The following is a 20,762-nucleotide window of genomic DNA, read 5'->3' as shown; positions in this document are numbered from 1 at the left end:
TGTGGCACATATATACAATGGAATATTACTCAGCCATAAAAAGAAACGAAATTGAGCTATTTGTAATGAGGTGGATGGACCTAGAGTCTGTCATACAGAGTGAAGTAAGTCAGAAAGAGAAGGACAAATGCCGTATGCTGACACATATATATGGAATTTAAGAAAAAAAAATGTTATGAAGAACCTAGGAGTAAAACAGGAATAAAGACACAGACTACTGGAGAATGGACTTGAGGATATGGGGAGGGGGAAGGGTGAGCTGTGATAGGGCGAGAGAGAGACATGGACATATATATACTAACAAACGTAAGGTAGATAGCCAGTGGGTAGCAGCCGCATGGCACAGGGATACCGGCTCGGTGCTCTGTGACTGCCTGGAGGGGTGGGATAGGGAGGGTGGGAGGGAGGGAGAGGAAGAGGGAAGAGATATGGGAACATATGTGTATGTATAACTGATTCACTGTGTTATAAAGCAGAAACTAACACACCATTGTAAAGCAATTATACCCCAATAAAGATGTTAAAAAATAATAATAATAAATAAATCAGTATTTTTCTAAAAAACAAGATTGCTAAGTGAGCCGTAGCACTGCAGTTTAAAAGATCCCACATTCCCACTAGCGTTATTACCCCTTTACCCATACCCTAGACAAAGAAAACCACAAGAGCCACATGCAGCCTGCAGTAATAAAACATCAGACTTACTTTAAAATGAGCATAATGTATTCCGCCCACAGAACATAGGGGAACTCAAGTTCAAGTGCCAAACTCACCAGAGTGATGCTTCTGACCTTGTAGAGTATGTGCCCTGGGCAAGCCACCTCTGTAACCTTCCTTTCCTCCTGGGATTACTTGAGCCTGGCACTGCCCTGTTCACACCCCGCTGACTTTTCCTCCAATATTTTTCATTAGCAGTCATTTCTCAGCTCAGAAGCCTTTGGTAGCTCACCACTGAATCAAGTCAACACATGTAGGTTTGCTTTAGAGATTCTCCCTAGACTGACTCCACCCTACTAGCCAACTCCATTTCCCACTACGTTCCAGTGTGTTCCCACCACTCTTCTTGTCTGCTGTTTTCCTTCTTGTCCTGAGAATATTCATGTGTCCCCCAGGCCAAGGCTCTCATCAAGCTATCCTGCTCTACTCTCTGCCTCATGGACCCTTACTTCTCTTTAATAGGTACCCACATATTCCAGGAAGCCTTGCCTGACTACTCCAGCCTGTGCATTCAAACTTCCCTTGGAAACTGTACAACTGAAGTCGGAACCAGCATGTGATTGCACGTGGCTACTGTTTCATGTACAAAGAGCAAGCTCATGAGCTGACTATAAAATCTATCTCAAATAACAGATTAATTGCTGTATCAATATAAGGTTTTCAAAGAACAGCTGTGTCACCTAATAATTTACAATGAAAGGATAATGTTCCTTTTTAACATTTATGTGCTAGCTGTTCTCTACCATGACAATTTAAAAAATCATAAGCAATTTAAAACACATATACACACATGTGTATATATATGTATGCACACACATATATGTAATACATACAACAGACCTCAAAATGTAGTATAAGTATTTCGTAACGATATCAGTTACTAAATTATCAATGTTGTACAAAATAAGCAATTTATTTTTATTTATTTCAGAAGACTTAGTGATATATAAACAGCTTCATAATTTTAACCATAGTACCTATCTCAATATCTTCATTTAACAAAATAAGAATTAAACTCACCTATAAAGAACACCCTCATTAAAGATCACAGAAAAGTCCAACAATGCCTTTCCTTAAGTAGGAATTTTAAAATATTTTTTGAATGAAAGGACAAATAATCTATTCATTGCCAGTAAACACAGAAATTTGTAAGTTTCAGTGGATCTAAAATATTAATTTTATAGGAAATGTCGAGAAGAAATGGAATTAAAACTGTCATTCATTAAGTGTGGAAGATCCAAGTTCAATAGTCTCTAGTCACTGACTTTTTAAAAAAAAAAAGAAAGAAAAATCTAAGAGGCAGCCCTGAACAAGTCACTAATTATTTTGAAGCTATCCAGTTTGCAAATTCCTACTCTTGATTCTGCAAAGCTTTATACAATGAGATGGGGTTTTTCCAAAACTGATACAACTAACTATAAACCTCATGGGATAGTCTGGTATCCTTTCAATAACTTGCATTTTAATAAGATGAACAATAGCCAAGTATTGTATTGTTAGGCTAGAAAACAGAAGAAACTGACAGAATATATTATTTAGAACATCAAGAAATTGGTGTCTAAATAATGTATTTAACCTGAATTCTGGTGATCAACAGTGGGAATGCATAAATTTCTAAGAGAAGTTTTTAAAATTATAATACACTCACATTATAAGTATTTAATGTTGAGAAAATTATTTTTTTAATAAATGTTTGATTTTGTCAAACAATAAAAGAACATTTTTCTGGCATCCAAAATAACATACGACATTATTTATGGGGAAAAACATGTTTCTGATTTTTCCTTTTAAAACTCTCAAAAGTAGCTTCTCAACTGACCTTTTTAAATTCCCAAAACACTGCCCCAAATTAATAAGACTGAAAATTTAAGTGTATCAGAAAACAGCTATTATATTCTCGGTACTCTTTTCAACATTGTAAAGTTATGCCACTTTTTAATTAAGAATGTATTAAATCCAGCTTATGAAACAATACTAGTTGTTAAGGTAACTATGGTTTATCTGTTTAATTGACTGTTATGCAACAATAAAAACTATGTTTATTCGGTGACAAGACATGAAGATAAAAAGGACTATCATTAACATAATGCTTTTATTTAAATGGAAAAGCATACAAAATTATAAAGTTCATGTTTCAAGTATTTTTTTAACCTATGCACCAAAGGAGAATTGAAGACACTTTAAAAGATTTTTCTCATTGGGCTTCCCTGATGGTGCAGTGGTTGAGAGTCCGCCTGCCGATGCAGGGGACGCGGGTTCGTGCCCCGGTCCGGGAGGATCCCACATGCCGCAGAGCGGCTGGGCCCGTGAGCCATGGCCGCTGAGCCTGCGCATCCGGAGCCTGTGCTCCGCAACGGGAGAGGCCAGAACAGCGAGAGGCCCACGTACCGCCAAAAAAAAAAAAAAAAAAAAAAAAATTTTTCTCATTTATGTCTTTGGTTGATAAGATTATCTACTACTTTTCACCGATTTTTCTGCAAATTCCAATTTTTTTAATAAGCAAAATTTAGTTTTATAAAAACAATGCATTCAGTATCTTAAATACATTCAAATATTTATATTAAAAATGACAGCTGAACCTTGTCTTTGAAATATCTTTTCAAGAACACCTTAAGAATAAAGAATTTCCATCTTATCCAATTCAAATTTGACTACTGTATTGCAATCTATGGTTTGTCCAACACTGCACTACAGACCCTGACATTTTCTAGAGGTCAAACATTCTCGCCCTCTGTCCAACCACACAAATAAACTAGTAGTCAGGACAGAATACAAATGATCTGGTGCTACTTTTTGAATGGCTTTCCAAGCCTGTACCATGAAAAGTAATTCTAGGAGGTTCAATGCTTTCCTACGATAGCTCTTAAGCGGGACAATTTTCATAGCATCACAATCAAACAAATATGTACATTATGGACATTCTACTGCTTTATGACACACCCAGCTATTTTTGTATCTCTGTGTTTAAGGCTAGGGTTTAACATGTTTCAGCCGAATGTAATTTTCCATTTTATAAGTCCTCCTCTCCCTTATCTTGCCTTTTTCCTGTGACCGTTCTACCTAACAAAGTATCTCTAAGCTGAAATTCACTGCAAATGAATTATTCAAGTGAAAAGTCTGTCTTACAAGGGAGTTTATTATTGGCATTCCATTTTAAATCTACCAATCACTTACCTGTGCCATCATCCACATTCTCCACCTCCATCACCTCTGTATTGATCCGGCCACGAAAAACGTAGCGATGTCCATCGGTAGATGCTTTGCTATTCTTCAACCGTCTTACAATTGAATGAAATCACAAAAACTTGGTTACTAAACTTAATGCAAAACAGTGTTAAAGCAATAATTCTTTGAAAAAGAGATACCAATTCAGTCAATAATATCAAATGTTAGGCTCTTGGTATTTTTTACTTGTGTCCTCCCATTCATAACAGCACAGGTTGCTCTATAAGATGTGACTTGTGTGCTATTTTTTTAAATAAACTGAAGCTGTAGGCTAAGGACAACATACAGGTAGGAGGGTAAATATGTACTTTTGCTCAATATATGACATCAAAGATGCCTAATCAAACTCTGACAGACACTAGAAGTTGGTTATTTACAATTTCATTTGATTTATTTCACCTTCATTTCTCATTTTTCAGTAACCAGCTGGTAATTCCCATTTTTTCAATCCCTGGTGAAATTCAGTTAATACTTATTTATGATCCTTCTTCAAAGAAATTTAACTGTACTGGAGGTTAGTAAGCATTATCTAGCTGTAAAATATTTCCCTATATTGTTTTTATGATATGATAACTGTATACTTGAGGGATAAGTCTCTCAATACATTTATAATCCTTCATAAAGATCTTATTTATTTTTAAAATAGTCCAAAACATTTCAAAATTTTGTGTATGGTACCAGCCTTTAATCTTAAAACCTATGCAACACAAAGTAAAAAAAAAAAAAATTCCAGGTTTACAGATGAACATTTGTAATAATGAATTAGGCAGTTGTGTATATTTATACTTGAATCATTGAACACTCAGGGATAGTATTTTCAACACTGGGTTTCTTAAATATATTAAATTAAAGAGGAAAGATTCTAAGAAATAATTCAAGAAGATTAAGTAATACCTAGTCATTCAAGAGACTTCAGTTGACCTGAACTATTCAATTTGACTCATTGACAAAAGTCTGCTAACAACTGAATATACTGAAATAATTATTAATGTACTGTGTTACACAGACACACCGAGCAAAAGTTAAGATGTCAAGTACACTAATGCAGTGCCCCCTTCCCTCGTCTCCTTTGCATTTGACACCTGCCCTGGAGTGGAAGAGGGAGGTGAAGGGAGGAGGTTCTCAAGGTGCTATCATGCTCCCTGAGTTCCTGTAGAAAAGAGAGCATATTCCAGCTTACATGTCCTAAACCCTCAACAAAACTTCATAATCCTTCATCACCACTAAACAAAACTAAATTGATTAATTAATCTGACTGACCATCTGCCAGCCCCAGACCTTCACAATCCTGCACACCCATGTTCATTTTGAAAGCGACCTCTAAATGTCCTTTGTAGAAAGCCTAAATAACTGCTTTAAATTAAGGATTCAGGCCAGGTAGCTATGAAAGTTGGCATCGTTGGAGGCAGAAGAGAGAAGAATGCAGAGCAGAATAACACGCAGGCAACTGCATTGTCTCTCGGGGAGAAAACAGTGTCATGGTGTCTTGCAAAAAAGAATTTCTTATAAGTTGGTACATCATACTTAAAATCAATCATATTTTTCAAAGCTTAATATCCCCAATAGCAGTTTTAGTCACAGGCAAATAATTATGGCATGTTTATATATTTTTTATATATTATAATCAATATATGTACACACACACACACACACACACTACAGAATCTCTCTTTGGGTCCTATTTTCCAAAGCGTTAATTTTTCTTTGTGATCTTACTGTGATCTCTGTCCAGGTTTTTTATATTTTTCTTGACCTGTAGATATTAATACTCAAAATGAAATCCCAGTAAGTGTCTGACCAATACTGTAACACTTAGCTTAAATAAAGAGATCTTTGGTCCCTTCAGAAAATGACCCTATTGAAGTATCAAAATGGAAAAACCTTTGGTTTCAAAATAATTTTGCTCTATATTGTAGTGTTGAGTACTTGCATAACTTGATTCTATGACTTCCCTCCTGATGAATTTTAATGGTCACCAGGATATGTGTACAGTAATGTCGCAATAGCACAAAAACTGGAAACAACCCTAAAGTCCATTGATAGGAGAATGAATGATTAAATTGTGATATATTCAACCAATGAAATCTTTTTTTTTTTTTCTTGGCCGCACTGCGCAGCATGTGGGATCGTAGCTCCCTGACCAAGGATTGACCCCGTGCCCGCTGCATTGGAAGGTGGAGTCTTAACCAATGGACTGCCAGGGAAGTCCCTCAACCAATGAACTCTTATGCAGCAGTTAAAATGAATAAATTATTGCTAAACACAGGGCCATATAGTTTACAAACTAGTTTACAAACCATATTGTATACAAAATGTAAACTGCAGAAGACAATACACTGTGATACTATCTTACAAATATCATAAACAAGCCAAAGGAAGCAACAGCATGTTATATGTATCTAATATCGCACAATAAATTGTTTTTAAACTAGTTTCTCCTAAAATGAATAGCATCAGAAATATCTAGAGTTGGGGTGCCTAATCCAGCACTCTGCTCTTTAAAGAATGTAGCTATAGAATTAAAGTAAAATCACCGGTCCCTGGCTCCTATAATTACAAAATTATGGAAGTTTCAGAAAAGGTTCAGTTTACTCATATTCTCTGAAAGATCTTTAGAGCTTAGAAAGTATATGGTAACGGAGATGACGTATTCTAAAATGAATGAAACAGATGGTATATTCACACCATTCCAATTCAGGAAGGGAATGGACATATAGGTTTATTTAGTGATTTCCATTTTTAATCACTATGTATTTGGTCCACGTTCACTATACACACTTTAAGGCTATTTGCTAAACTGCATGATTTTAATTTTGTAAAACTTTTCCTATTGCTTACTTTAACAATTACAGCTATGAGACCATGAAGGTTCACGTCATTTGTACACTGTTAATCTTGCAAAAGCTTTGGCCTTGGGGGCAGGCATATATATAAGGATGAGATAACTCTAATGAAGAAAAGATCTCATTCTCAAACAGATGCCTTTAATAATCGCACCTAGATGGATGTGTTAATTAATTCAATGGGGAAAATCCTTTCACCATGTATATACATAAATCATCACACTGTACACTTTATCTTACAATTTTATTTGTCAATTATACCTCAGTAAAGTTGGGGAAAAAAATAATTGCACCTAAACAACTTGAATCACCTCATAATTTTTTAAAGAGTTTCATACAGGTAGAATTAACAGCCTCTTCTAGATATTCCTAAAGCCCATTTCTACTAATCCCAATTTTGTTACCAAACACAAAGAATTTAGGAGAGCGTATTACAAGAAATAAACAGGTTCATTTTCACGGATGGTAAAAAGGAATTTTTTAAAAAGCTCATTAAGATAGCAAGACAGCAATTTAATTATCTCTTGGCTCTAATCCTAACCCGTTCCCTTTCTTCAAGGTGCAAGGAGAGGAAGCTAAGAGTATGTGGAAGTTTACTGATGAGGTCATGAGTTCCTGGGAACAGAGGAAAGGTTGAACCTGTGCGATGGATAAACAGTTTCTGAACTATTACCTGTCTATATTCTTACCTGTGTTTTCGTTTGCAATACACCAAAAGGTTATCGAAAAGAAAAAACACCCGTTCTTGAATGTTTCCAGAAGAAATTTTTAATAAGACTCCACACATTAGCATTTCAGTACAGGTGTCGGTAATGTTGGACCCCTAAGTCAGGAAAAATGGAGAAAGTAATGTCTGATTACTTAACAGAAACTTTCGTGTGTAATTCTTTTTTCTCCTTAAAAGTGGTTTGTTTTTATTTTAAGATGCAATATATGGACAGGATAAAAGTTCAAATAGTATAAATATTTATACACTGAACGTAGGTATCCTTTCCCTCCCAGTCTCCTCCTGGTCAGTATCACTAAATACAGCTACTCTTAAAGAGATTCTCTGTCTCCTTTTAGCTGTTTTATATATGTATGCATACACAGCACACATGACACATTTCACCTTTGTTCTCTAAAAAGGAGATGATTTCAAACTAACTCATAACATTAATGTCCCTAATATTCCTTTCACCCTCCTCCTTTCTTTCCCTGGACTGGAAAAAGAGCTCCATGAACAGATAGCAAAGTACATGAAATTGTCTAAATGTTTAGCAGGTCTCAATTTATATGCAGTCATCCCTTTGTATCCATGGGGGATCACTTCCAAGACCCCTGAAGATACCAAAATCTGAGGGTGCTCCAGTCGCTTAAGTAAAATGGTGTAGTATTTGTATATAACCTATGACCCTCTTCCTGTATACTGTAAATAATCTCAAGATTACGTCTAAGACCTAATACAATGTTAATGCTATGTAAATAGTTACAAATGCAATGTAAATGCTATCCAATAGCTGCTGGTGCAAGTTTTGTTTTTGAAACTTTCTGGAATTATTTTTCTCGAGTTTTTTCAATCTGAAGTTGGCTAAATCTTCAGATGCGGAACCCGCAATACGGAGGGCCATCTGTATCCACTTCTAGGATGGAGAGGAAGAAAAAAGAATAAATAAAAAGAAAAAAAACCTATGTAAAGAGAACAACATTCCATAGGACCTCTTGCCACAGTTATTAATAGTCGCATTGGCAAACTCATTCATTAAATAAACCTTTATTGAGTGCCCACAAGGTCATATGATTAGTGACAAAACTGATGCTTAATACAAGTGCTTACCATTGGAAGTTGAAAGGAACCACAAGAAGGAAGGAGCCTGGGTCCCTGAAGTATCAAAATAGGAAAACTGGGACTTCCCTGGTGGCGCAGTGGTTAAGAATCCGCCTGCCAATGCAGGGGACATGGGTTCAAGCCCTGGTCCAGGAAGATCCCACATGCCACGGAGCAACTAAGCCCGTGCACCACAACTACTGAGCCTGCGCTCTAGATTCCTGTGAGCCACAACCACTGAAGCCCACAGGCCTAGAGCCCATGCTCCGCAACAAGAGAAGCCACCACAGTGAGAAGCCTGTGCACCACAACGAAGAGTAGCCCCCGCTCACCACAACTAGAGAAAGCCCGCACGCAGCAACAAAGACCCAACGCAGCCAAAAATAAATAAATAAATAAATTTATTTTAAAAAAAGGAAAACTGCCCACTGAGCAGAACACACACATTGGGTTGTTGTGTGAGCTGATCAAAAACACCTATTTTGAGCCATTATAAATGTTGTAGTCTATTCTTTTCTGCAACCTAGACTAGCATAACTAATGCCCTGAGTCACTGAATTGGACCAAAAACAAGGAAGTTTTCAGTAGAGATCTGTTAAGTATGCTCTTCAAGAATACTTCTGTTTTAAATATAAACATGCCTGGTCTCTTTAAATCCGGGAAATTTCTGATTCTTTTTAAACTTAATGCATTAATTTTAATTTTTGATATTTTAAACTCAGAACATTAATGTTAATTTCATATTTTCACCATAACAATAGGTATAGTCTTTCTGATCAATTATAAAAATTTAAATTAAAAGGATAACTCATGTTTGGGGTTGGAAGATGCAAACTATTACATTTAGAATGGATAAACAACAAGGTCCTACTGTACAGCACAGGGACCTATATTCAACATCCTGTGATAAACCATAATGGCAAAGAATATAAAAAAAGACTGTCTACATGTGCATAACTGAGTCACGTTGCTGTACAGCAGACTGGCACAGCATTGTAAAGCAGCTATACGTCAATAAAATTCTTTTTTTAATTAAAAAATAAAAAAATTTTTTTTTAAGATAACTCATATAACTATAATAAGAAACTTCCCGAAAGGGAAATTAATTAAGACAGTGTTACTGGGGCTTCCCTGGTGGCGCAGTGGTTGAGAGTCCGCCTGCCGATGCAAGGCACACGGGTTCGTGCTCCGGTCCGGGAAGATCCCACATGCCGCGGAACGGCGGGGCCCGTGAGCCATGGCCGCTGAGCCTGCGCATCCGGAGCCTGTGCTCCGCAACGGGAGAGGCCACAACAGTGAGAGGCCCGCGTACCGCAAAAAAAAAAAAAAAAAAAGACAGTGGTACCGTGTTAATCTGAGTATCTATATTACAAACACATTTAAAATTTTAAAAACTTCCCTCTCTCCTTTTGTCAAAAGGGTAGATACAGAAATGGAAATGGAGACCTGTGAAACATTTACACTATTTCATATACCGTGTCATGTGATAAGCAAAAAAGTCATCAAATATCAATATAAATCCCAGTTTCAGTGGCAATGATTTCTAATTTATAGTGAATACCATCCTCCCTTAGAAAAAAATTAAGATACAATAGTATTAAAAATGTAGAAAAAAAAAGGAAACCATACTGATTCTTGCACAAGGGACCTACACAACCCTATGAAAAGTGGCTTTATTTGTAGCAATTTTACAAAAGGTACAAAACACTTCACCTTAGACTATTCCATACAGCAGCCCATAAGTGCCAAGGCAGGAAAATAATTCATTACATTATAAAGGGTTACTGCCAATATTAGGCTAATTTTCATATTAACCAGTCTTCCAAGTAAGTTTCCCAAATTAAATATGTAGGTATTTATTTATAGATGTATTCCTAAATGTAAGTATTACTAACAATACATTTTCTGACTTGTTTGTTGTTATTATCTTTGTTAATAAATATAAGGAAAATTTAATGTGAATTTGAGCAAATTATAATGGCTAGAGGCAATTTATTCCATCCTCATATACAGCCTCCGGGGAGATATTGTCCAAGAAGAACTCATGGGACCAATGTGTAAAATAGAAAGCGGATATATTATTCTTGATGATAACTGACATACACGCTGAATGGTCCCATGAGTATGGCTAAAATAATCTCCCTTTGTAAACTTAACCCATTTGGAAAGCCAAACATCAACAGAAAGAATCTTGGCGAGGTGGATTTAAGGGGAGCTTCTGTAAGCACTGGGCTAGGAGCCTTTATCTACCACCTGGACAAGACTGTCCAAAGTCTATCTGTCTCTCTGTGTGCCTCTCCCTCCTAGACCTTTCTCTCTTTTCTCTACTTTCAATGCCAACAGTCAAACATCTGATTGGCTCCTTTGATTCTGTAGCTATGTTCATATGCCTTCAAACCACTGTAGAAAAGGGATAATCGGGCTTAATGTATACAGTCAGAGTGAAAATTAATAAAGCAATATATGCAAAACTCCCGGCACATGCCTAACGCATAGAAAGGACTCAATAAAGGCTATTACAATTATGATTACTAGCATTGAAGGTGATCTGATTCTGCAAGGTTCCTTCATTTCTGATCTCTGCTGTGTTTCACTCTATGTTGATTTTATGGTTTAATTCATTAAAGACAATGTCATTTCTCAGGTTATTGAGGGTGGACACATCTTGTTGCCTCAGAGAACACCGACTCCTGCCTTGACAAAAAAAGGCCTTCCAGCTTGTATTTGGATACTTCCAGTAAAATTAAGCTCCTTCCTTCATAAGATGGTCCATTTCTTTATTTAGTCTAATTATCAGAAAGGTTTTTCTTACTGTAGAGCCAAAATCTACCATGATTTTCACTCGCTGACTATTTTTCCTCCTAGGAGTGGGTGGACATCCTCTTCGTGAAAGGCCAACCAATATCTGAACATAGCTAACATGCTTCCTTCTGCCTTCCAGGCTCTGTAACACCGTTGCCTTTTGACCACATGGCTTGATTTCAGAAACCTGGAAGATCCTGCTGGATCTCCTCTGGACCTTCTCCAGTTTGTCAGGGTTTCCCTTAACATGAACACCTCCAGAAGTGAATACAATCATCTGGATGTGAGCTGGCAAATGAAGAATACAGCAGTGATACTATTATTTCTCCAGCCCCCTATAATACATATATATTAATTTAGCATAAGGTTATATTAGCATATTTATGGCAACCCCATCCTACAATTGATTCAAAGTGCCCCTATAGTCAAAGTGCTCCCAGGTCTCTTTCCTCTAGCCTATACTTGAATAGCTAGACTTTTGATTCATTTAATCCAGATTGATATCACAGCAAGCTCTCAAAACTCACTAATATACAGATACATTATATTGAAGGCATCACCATAAGTTCCCATCAGCTACTAGCTCCTGATCAAAACTCAGAATAAGGGCTTCCCTGGTGGCGCAGTGGTTGAGAGTCCGCCTGCCGATGCAGGGGACGCGGGTTCGTGCCCCGGTTCCGGAAGACCCCACATGCTGCGGAGCGGCTGGGCCCGTGAGCCATGGCCGCTGAGCCTGCGCGTCCGGAGCCTGTGCTCCACAACGGGAGAGGCCACAACAGTGAGAGGCCCGCGTACCGCAAAAAAAAAAAAAAAAAAAAAAAACCTCAGAATAAGATTAACTGAACTCTTCCAGGTAAACACTTCTTTTCATAAGCAACTCAAAGCATCTGCTTAATTATCAATTAATGTAATTTTATGGGTAAGGACATCAAGCCCATATTGCCACAAATACACAAAATATATCTTACAATACACACATCACACACACTTTACTAAATCCTACTGAGACGTTTCTGTTACTGAGGTGATGTGTCTTTAATATTCAACAGCAGACTTCAATAATTAATACAGTATCACCTTTACTATCTTCTGCCATATTAATCTACTATCATCACATGAAATATCTTCATGAATAATTTAAATAATTCCTAGGGAAATGCTTACGTACTTAAAAAAATCTGTGTCAAAACATACAGATTTGTCTAAAAACCTCATTCTAAAAGAATGTCCACTGTGTCTTTGATTTTACCATGATTTAATCTGTGCATTATTTCCACGACAATGGTGACTAAAAATCATTAAAATTTTCTGAAACACAGGTACATACATTATTATAAATATTGAAGAAAATTTGGCCAAGTGTAGATACAGTCTCTCGTGTAATCATGATATGCCTCTCACTTCAAAGTCATCCTATCTGCAAGCAGACAATAAATGTCTGTTTTTGACTAATGTTGTGTCATATTTCTCCCTCACTTACATGATATAATCTACCTTTCTCTGTAGTGGAAAAAACAAAAACTCACAGCTTTGTCTGTGAAATTCATGAGGTTTATGATATTCTGAAAATTACGTGCAATTTTATTTCATTATCTAGAAATGGCAAGAGAGTTTCTGGGGTTAGGGATAAAGAAGCGAAGCTACAAAATTGAAATTGAATGACTGAAATTGAATGATTACAAACATCAGATTGCTAGGAAACAGTTAAGAGCACTACAGTCTATCAAAATGAGCATGTCAGACAAATTAACTAGAAAACCAAAAATGTGGAAGCAATAAAACAAGCTGGGCAGATTACTGGAAGAGAGCAAAGCCTCTAAGACAATGGTGCTCAAATTTCAGAGTTTGGAAGACACACCTGATGGGACTATTAAAAACTTTTAGGTCCCCTGGCACTACCCTCACAGATGGAAACTGAGTACATCTGGGGTAGGTCCCAGACCATTCCAGTAGATTCTGATACACTGTCGTATTCTGTCAACACTTGAAGCAACACTGCTTTGGAAGCCTGAGCTCAGGCGCTCAAGTGCACAGTATAGCAACCCTGCTAACAGGGAGATGAAGGTGAGCACAGGGCCCTGCCAGGTAGTCCCAGCTGCTTCCCAGAGCCCAGGACAGAAAAGATGTTTATCATATGTTACAGATCACAGTTACACCTATGGTACATTTCATCATCACCGAATATTCATTAAAATCTGTATAATATTATTTTATCTGGTTAGTATTTTATCTTCATTTTGAAAATGGATGCTAATTTTTAAATCTAGACATCTATTCTTTGGCCAGTACAAATTTAGTCATTGAGCAACCGTATATAATAAACATTGTGATCTAGAGGAATACTAAAGTCAGGTTTTTAATATTTCTACAATGTGCCAGGCAATGTGTTAAACATTTTCTAATATAAATCTCCAGCAAGTCGGCCACTCCTAGTTCTAAAATTTTAAAAAGCTTGTTTATTTTATTAAATTAGCTTTGTAGACTGTTTCATGGGTCACTTTGTAGATGTCAGAGGCAGCAGATAATGGTACTGTGAAAAAATTGTGATCATGAAGAAAAAAGTGTCCAAGAAAATAAGCTATTTTAACAGTGTAGTGATATATCATCAAACCAACATTTGAGAGGGAAGATGTGAAAGAACTGTTTTTAAAAAATAAGAGGGCTTTGTGTAAATCATTAATTTTGAACTACCCTAAAGCCATTACATATAATGTAATGTGTATCTGTACATATTTAATGAAGATATTTTTAAATAATGTTTTTACCCATATGATTTAGAGCCCTGCTGTCTTTTAGCAATTCCTTAAAACATAACTAAAATAAGGTGATATCTCATTGTGGTTTTGATTTGCATTTCCCTGATGATCAGTGAGCATCTTGTTATGTGTCTGTTGGCCATCTATATTTCTTCTTTGGAAAAATGTCTATTCAGATCCTCTGCCCTTTTTTTTGTTTTGCGGTACGCGGGCCTCTCACTGTTGTGGCCTCTCCCGTTGCGGAGCACAGGCTCCGGACGCGCAGGCCCAGCGGCCATGGCTCACGGGCCCAGCCGCTCCGCGGCATGAGGGACCTTCCCGGACCGGGGCACGAACCCGTGTCCCCTGCATCGGCAGGCAGACTCTCAACCACTGCGCCACCAGGGAAGCCCCCTCTGCCCATTTTTAATCAGATTTTTTTGTTGTTACTGTTATTGAATTGTATGAGTTCTTTATACATTTTGGAAATTAACCCTTTATGGGGTATATGACTTGCAAATATCTTCTACCATTCAGTAGGTTGCCTTTGCATTTTGTAGATGGTTTCCTTCACTGTGGAGAAGCTTTTTAGTTTGATAACTCCCATTTGTTTTTATTGCTTTTGTTTCCCTTGCTTTTGGAGTCAGATCCAAAAAAGCATCACTAAGAATTATGTCAAGGAGCTTACTGCCTAAGTTTTCTTCCAGGAGCTTTATGTTTTCAGGTTTTACATTCAAGTTTTTAATACATTTGGGGTAAATTTTTGTATGTCACATAAGATAATGGCCCAGTTTTCCCAACACCATTTGTTGAAGAGATTGTCCTTTCCCCCATTGTATATTCCTGCCTCCTTTGTCATAAATTAATTGACCATCTATCTGTGGGTTTATTTCTGGGCTCTCTATTTAGATATCACCTTACACCTGTCAGGACTAGGACTATTAACAAAAAGACAATAACAAGTGTTGGCAAGGATGTAGAGAAAAAGGAACCCTTGTACACTGTTGGTGGAAATGTAAATTGGTGTAGCCACTATAAAAAAGAACAGTATGGAGGTCCTTCAAAAAATTACAGATAGATCCACTGTATGATCCAGCAATTCCACTACTAGGTACCTAACTCAAGAAAACAAAACCACTAATTCAGAAAAGATTTAGGAACCCCTATGTTCATTGCAGCATTATATCCAATAGCCAAGATATGGAAACAACCTAAGTTTCTATCAATGGATGAAAGGATAAAGAAAGGATAAAGAATAGCTTTATCCTATAGATAAAGCTACATATATAGATATAGATATACCTATATATAATAGATATAGATACAGATATAGATATACCTATATATAATAGAATACTACTCAGCCATAAAAAAGAATGAAATCTTGCCATTTGCGACAACATGAATGGAGGTTGAGGGGGTATTATACCAAGTGAAGTAAGTCAGAGGGAGAAAGACAAATGCCGAAGATTTCACTTATATGTGGAATCTAAAGAATAAAACAAACAAACATACAAAATAAAACAAAACCCAGACTCACAAATACAGAGAACAGATGGTGGTTGCCAGAGGGGAGGGTGGTCGCGGAGGGGGATGAAATGGGCGAAGCGGATCAAGAAGTACAAACGTGCAGTTATAAAATAAACAAGTTATGGGGATGTACTGTACTGCATGGGAATACAGTCAATAATATTGTATTAACTTCGCATGGTGACAGATTGTAACTAAACTTATTGTAGTGATCATTTCACAATGTATACAAATGTCAAATCATTATGTCCTACACCAGAAAGTAACAAAATTGTATGCCAACTATACCTCAATAAAAATTTATATACAAAATGTACGTAATAGATTTTTTTTTTTTTTTTTTGCGGTATGCGGGCCTCTCACTGTTGTGGCCTCTCCCGTTGCGGAGCACAGGCTCTGGACGCGCAGGCTCAGCGGCCATGGCTCCCGGGCCCAGCCGCTCCGTGGCATGTGGGATCCTCCCGGACCGGGGCACCAACCCGCGTCCCCTGCATCAGCAGACGGACTCTCAACCACTGCGCCACCAGGGAGGCCCCGTAACAGATTTTTGAAAGAGCCAAAATCATATACTTTTATCATCAATATGATTTATCATTTTTAATTTGAATTTCCCTTTAGAAAGCTACATTTACCATGTAAAAATCAGAGACTGTTTGCTTGTGATGAATTACAAATATAGAATTAAATACAGCAAAACTCCAACTAGGAAATTACCTGCATGGTTCTAATCCTGACTGCTTTTATTAGACCAGGAAAGGAAGGTTAACTGGTAGGTCAAGGTAAGAAGTAATCATAAATAAATAACTGTGACCAGTGGTGGGAGATGTACCCACCAGGATCCTCTCATTCCAAAAGCTTCTCTCTTTCTACCCCAAGCTGTGCAAACCTATTTATTCCTCCTCCGTCACCACTGCCCAGCAGTGCGAAGGGTGAAATGTAGTAAGGGAAACCATTAGACAGAGGAAACAGGACCTGTACTACCATTAGACAGAGGAAACAGGACCTGTACTACAGAAATTTACAAAGACTTTACAAAGACTGAATTTCAAACACTTGCAGGGTGTTCAACTTTAATACAAAAAACTGAAAAATCTTGCATGGTACATTTGTGAACCATAAACAAGAACAGGATGCTAAAGAGGATTAGAGAACTTCAAAGCAGCAGGATAATGAAACAAATATTGGACTCTGAACAGAACCATATCAGAATCATTGCCATGAACCAAAGGCGCCAAAAACATAGTGAAAAGACAATTACAATTAATACATAACTACGAGGTAATTATATCTGCATTCAATTACCAGTCAACCAGCTACGTATCAGACACTGTCTTAGATGCTGGGGACCCATAACATGAGACACAACCCCTGCTCCCAAGAAACACATATACTAGTGGAGAAACAGATATGTAAACACAGAATTAAATGCTGTGTGATCACAGCTATAATTTAACATTAATAAAATGAGAGTTGGCATGAATTAACAGTGATGAATATCAGGGATGATGGCTGTGTGTGTTTATGATTATGTATGTTTATTATTAAACATTTATTCATACAGTTCATTCCATGCTGTGGTTTCAGGTTTCAATCATTTTCCTGTAATTTTCCTTGTCAAATTTATGCAGGACACCACTTAAATATCACTTCCCAATATGGTTAAGAGAGCAATCGAATGGATGGATCCAGTAGTGACTTCAGACATACACACTGGGACCCAGAGGCGTCCATGTGGGCAACACACCTCACCAAGGTCCACTTCTTTTTGTGTGTGTCTCGTGTTACAAGATCCAGCAAGAAAATAATAACAATTCGGAGTCTAATTTAAGAAGTTGAATGATTTTTGAATCTATAATTTGAGGTAAATAATGGGCTGCCAATTATATGGTCAGCATACATGAAAAATGAATTTCAAAGCATCATCACAGAATGTAAGGTGGAAGCATGATGAATTTCATAAGGGGACACATTAGATGCCAAAGCAAGCTTTCAGAAGATGATAATAGCCAAAAAAGACAATCAGAAGCATGTATGTTTATTTTATGGCTTTTTTCTAATTTCCAATGTTTCTTCAAACATTGCAATCATGATTTAGGAAGAACTGTAATAATAGAACAAATCCCCTCCTCTCAATAAACCCAATAAAAATAATATTGCTAAACCGTATCTAGACTGTTTGAAAGAGTACATCTTTTTTATGTCAACAAGTTCTCTTAATGTAAGTTGCATAAGCGTTCATGACTGATGTCTTACAGCTATGAGGTGGCAAAAATCACTGTCAAATGAAACTGCTCATTAATTATCTGGCCCCAGTATCAGCTCTCCCTGCTTCACACCAGGGTCTATCTAACTCATCTGGTCAACTAAACGCTGAATGTCAGTATCAGAAAAACACAGACTGACTGCAGAGAGAAACCATAATCTTGGAAATGGTAAAAGATGACAGGCCTTGGAACTTCCCCAGTCATATACAAGGCATTGGCAGATGAAGGTCTACCAGAGCTAGACCCATTCATGATGGAAGAAAAGAAAAATGACTAGAGTGACGAGATAGGTGTTTCATAAGAGAACAGTTTCAATACCAAAGGAGTCTCTTGAGAAAATTAATGAAGCATTTGAATATTCTTTCAAAAAAATCTTTTTAAAATACTAGGAAAGTCAAACATGAAATGAAGAATATCATATTGTTTCACCATAGAGTCTTGTCATAAAATATATGTCCCCACCCACTCCAAAAAAGACTAAGCATTTGATTCACTCTTTTTGAGATTCAAATTATTAACTGAAATAAAAACCTAAATTCTGTTATATATTAGATTAGCTAAAACAAACTAATAATATAACTTTTCATTTTACCAAGATAAAGTCCCAATCAAACTTTCCTCCTCTCCCTCTTTTTATAAAATTTTGGTCTCCTTTCTAAGTGGATTCACTTTCAATGGTTGTCTTCCTAAACCACTTATCCTTAAATAACAAGAGCCATCTATAAATCAATTCAACCTCAAGGTAGTAGACAAATTTGTTATCTACCAAATCACCTTGTAGAGAGGACAAAAAGAATCAGGTCTCATCACAACCTATGGAAGACTCACACTCATAAAATAACAAGAGAACATTACTTTGAGGTCAATACGCTGTCAGACACAAACGTAATCAAATGTAAGCAGCAAAGAGATTCCAAAACCAACAAGAGGTGATTTTAAAATGGTAGCACTGTATTTCTCCATGTAAAAAGGTAATCAAGAGGTGTCAAATTTCAATTGTTTCTTTTTACTTCCTAAAACACAAAAATTATCCTGATCTTATGTCTTCCAACACCTTCATATATTAATAATTCCCACTCTTTTATTGTGATTTTTTTCCAGATTTGAGAGATCAGTTCCAAACAGGCCTATCAAGGACATAATGCTGAATAACTAAATGACATAATGTTTACTGATACTCCCTTATCAATGTTCAGTATGACGCCAAAGAATTACAGTTATCATGACAATACTATTGATCAACCCAAAAGCAGACTAAGAATGAGAATGGTCCTGTTCTAAGAAATGAATCAGCCACTCTGATAAAACAGCTAACAAACTTCTTTCCAAGAACACGGATCATTGCCCTACAATTACCTTCAGTAGAATATGTGGTGGAATGTTTTAAATGTCGGAAAAGATATATGACTGAGATATAATAAATAATACTAATCAAAAGCAGAACTTCATATATGAGCAATTAAACTACAGATCTTCTGTGGTACAGTCACTATGTAAATGCTGACCGAAAGCCTAATTTCTACTATCAACTCACTTTTTAAAGGGCAAGCAGCAAAACCAACTTCATGTAAAGAACGTGCTAAATTTGTATCTGAGTGGATATAATATTACATGGTGATAAGGAATATAAACTTTAGAATCAGTCTGCCTATTTTCAAATTAAACTCTGCCCTCTGTTAGTTGTAAGAACTTGGTTAAGTTATACAGCCCTCATTTTAAAAAGCTGTGTAATGGGGATTATAGTACTGCGCTGGCCAAAAAGTTAGTGCGGCTTTTTCCATAACACCTTATGGGGAAACCCAAATGAACCTTTTGGCCAACCCAATACTTCAACAAACTTTTAAAAGAGACTCACCAGGATTGCCTACAATGGAGGATCAGCATTTCCCCAAAAGGAAATTGGTTGATGGACAATCAAGGGCCCCTGCCCTCCCCTGAACAAATTTACCCATGCAAGATTGGTGGAATCTTGGATTTTGATCTTGAATCTTGAATGCAGTAACGTAAGGATGGAAAAAATGACTAGCGTCTATTCGTTTTAGCTAGGGCATTGGTAAGACCACCAAAGAGCTTCAACTGCCTAGATACCCTTTCGAGTCTGAGAGGGTAGCTTTTCTATTGATTCCATGAGCTACTCAATATCTTTTAAATTAATTTTCCTTTTAGTTTCTGTTGCTTGGGACCATATAACCTTAAGTAACATAACCTTAGGTGCATAAATTAGACAAATAAAGGGGATTTCTCAAGGGTAAAATCTAACGGCTGAACCAAAGCTTTAAAATACTACCTGTTATCTGCAGAGCCTTTTACAGTGTTCAAAGCACTTTCATTTATTTCATTGACCCCTGTAATAACCCAAACTGTACATCGAAGAGATCTGGTGCTTCATCCCCATACTAAGGGGTCCAGACTGGAAACCAAACCTGCACAAAACCAGGCTTTTTTCATTATATCATATGATTTGAGAACAATAAATTTCAATTGCTTGTTTACTTAAATTCAATATAAAGGAATGTAATGATAATTTAGCAGCACAAAATACCAGAGAGGCAAGTTACCGGAGAGATTTTACTCCCCTTCATTTGATGAATGGGGAAATAAGACCCTAGATAATTAAGTGACATACTTGAAATAATAATCCACCGAAAGTGGAAATAATGCAAAGTCATGGTGTATCAGACTCAGATCCCCATTCAAGAGAATTTTAGTTACCGGAGCAAGAGTGTCAACTCTAAGATAGTCCTAAAAGGTCCGCAGGCACTCCTGGAAGGAGTTAGAGAGCTGTTACCCAACATTAGCTCAAGGCTGCTAACCTCCAAAACTCCTGAAGGAACTCTCT

At 36.9% G+C, this 20,762-nt stretch overlaps 1 protein-coding gene across 1 annotated transcript in view; it reads right to left on the bottom strand.

Moving 5' to 3' along the window:
- Window positions 1-20,762, bottom strand: part of PREX2 (phosphatidylinositol-3,4,5-trisphosphate dependent Rac exchange factor 2) — a 291,490-nt gene that overhangs the window by 180,449 nt on the left and 90,279 nt on the right. The window contains exons 7-8 of the mRNA XM_007448492.1: window positions 7,475-7,608; window positions 3,892-3,995 (exon numbers count right to left, since the gene is read on the bottom strand). Of these exons, the coding sequence (XP_007448554.1) occupies window positions 3,892-3,995; window positions 7,475-7,608 (238 nt within the window). The remainder of the gene's footprint in view (window positions 1-3,891; window positions 3,996-7,474; window positions 7,609-20,762) is intronic.

The sequence above is a fragment of the Lipotes vexillifer genome, unplaced genomic scaffold, assembly GCF_000442215.2.
Source record: "Lipotes vexillifer unplaced genomic scaffold, Lipotes_vexillifer_v1.1 scaffold815, whole genome shotgun sequence".
In the NCBI taxonomy this organism is placed as follows: domain Eukaryota; kingdom Metazoa; phylum Chordata; class Mammalia; order Artiodactyla; family Lipotidae; genus Lipotes; species Lipotes vexillifer.
This window is presented reverse-complemented; position numbering and strand designations above follow the sequence as displayed.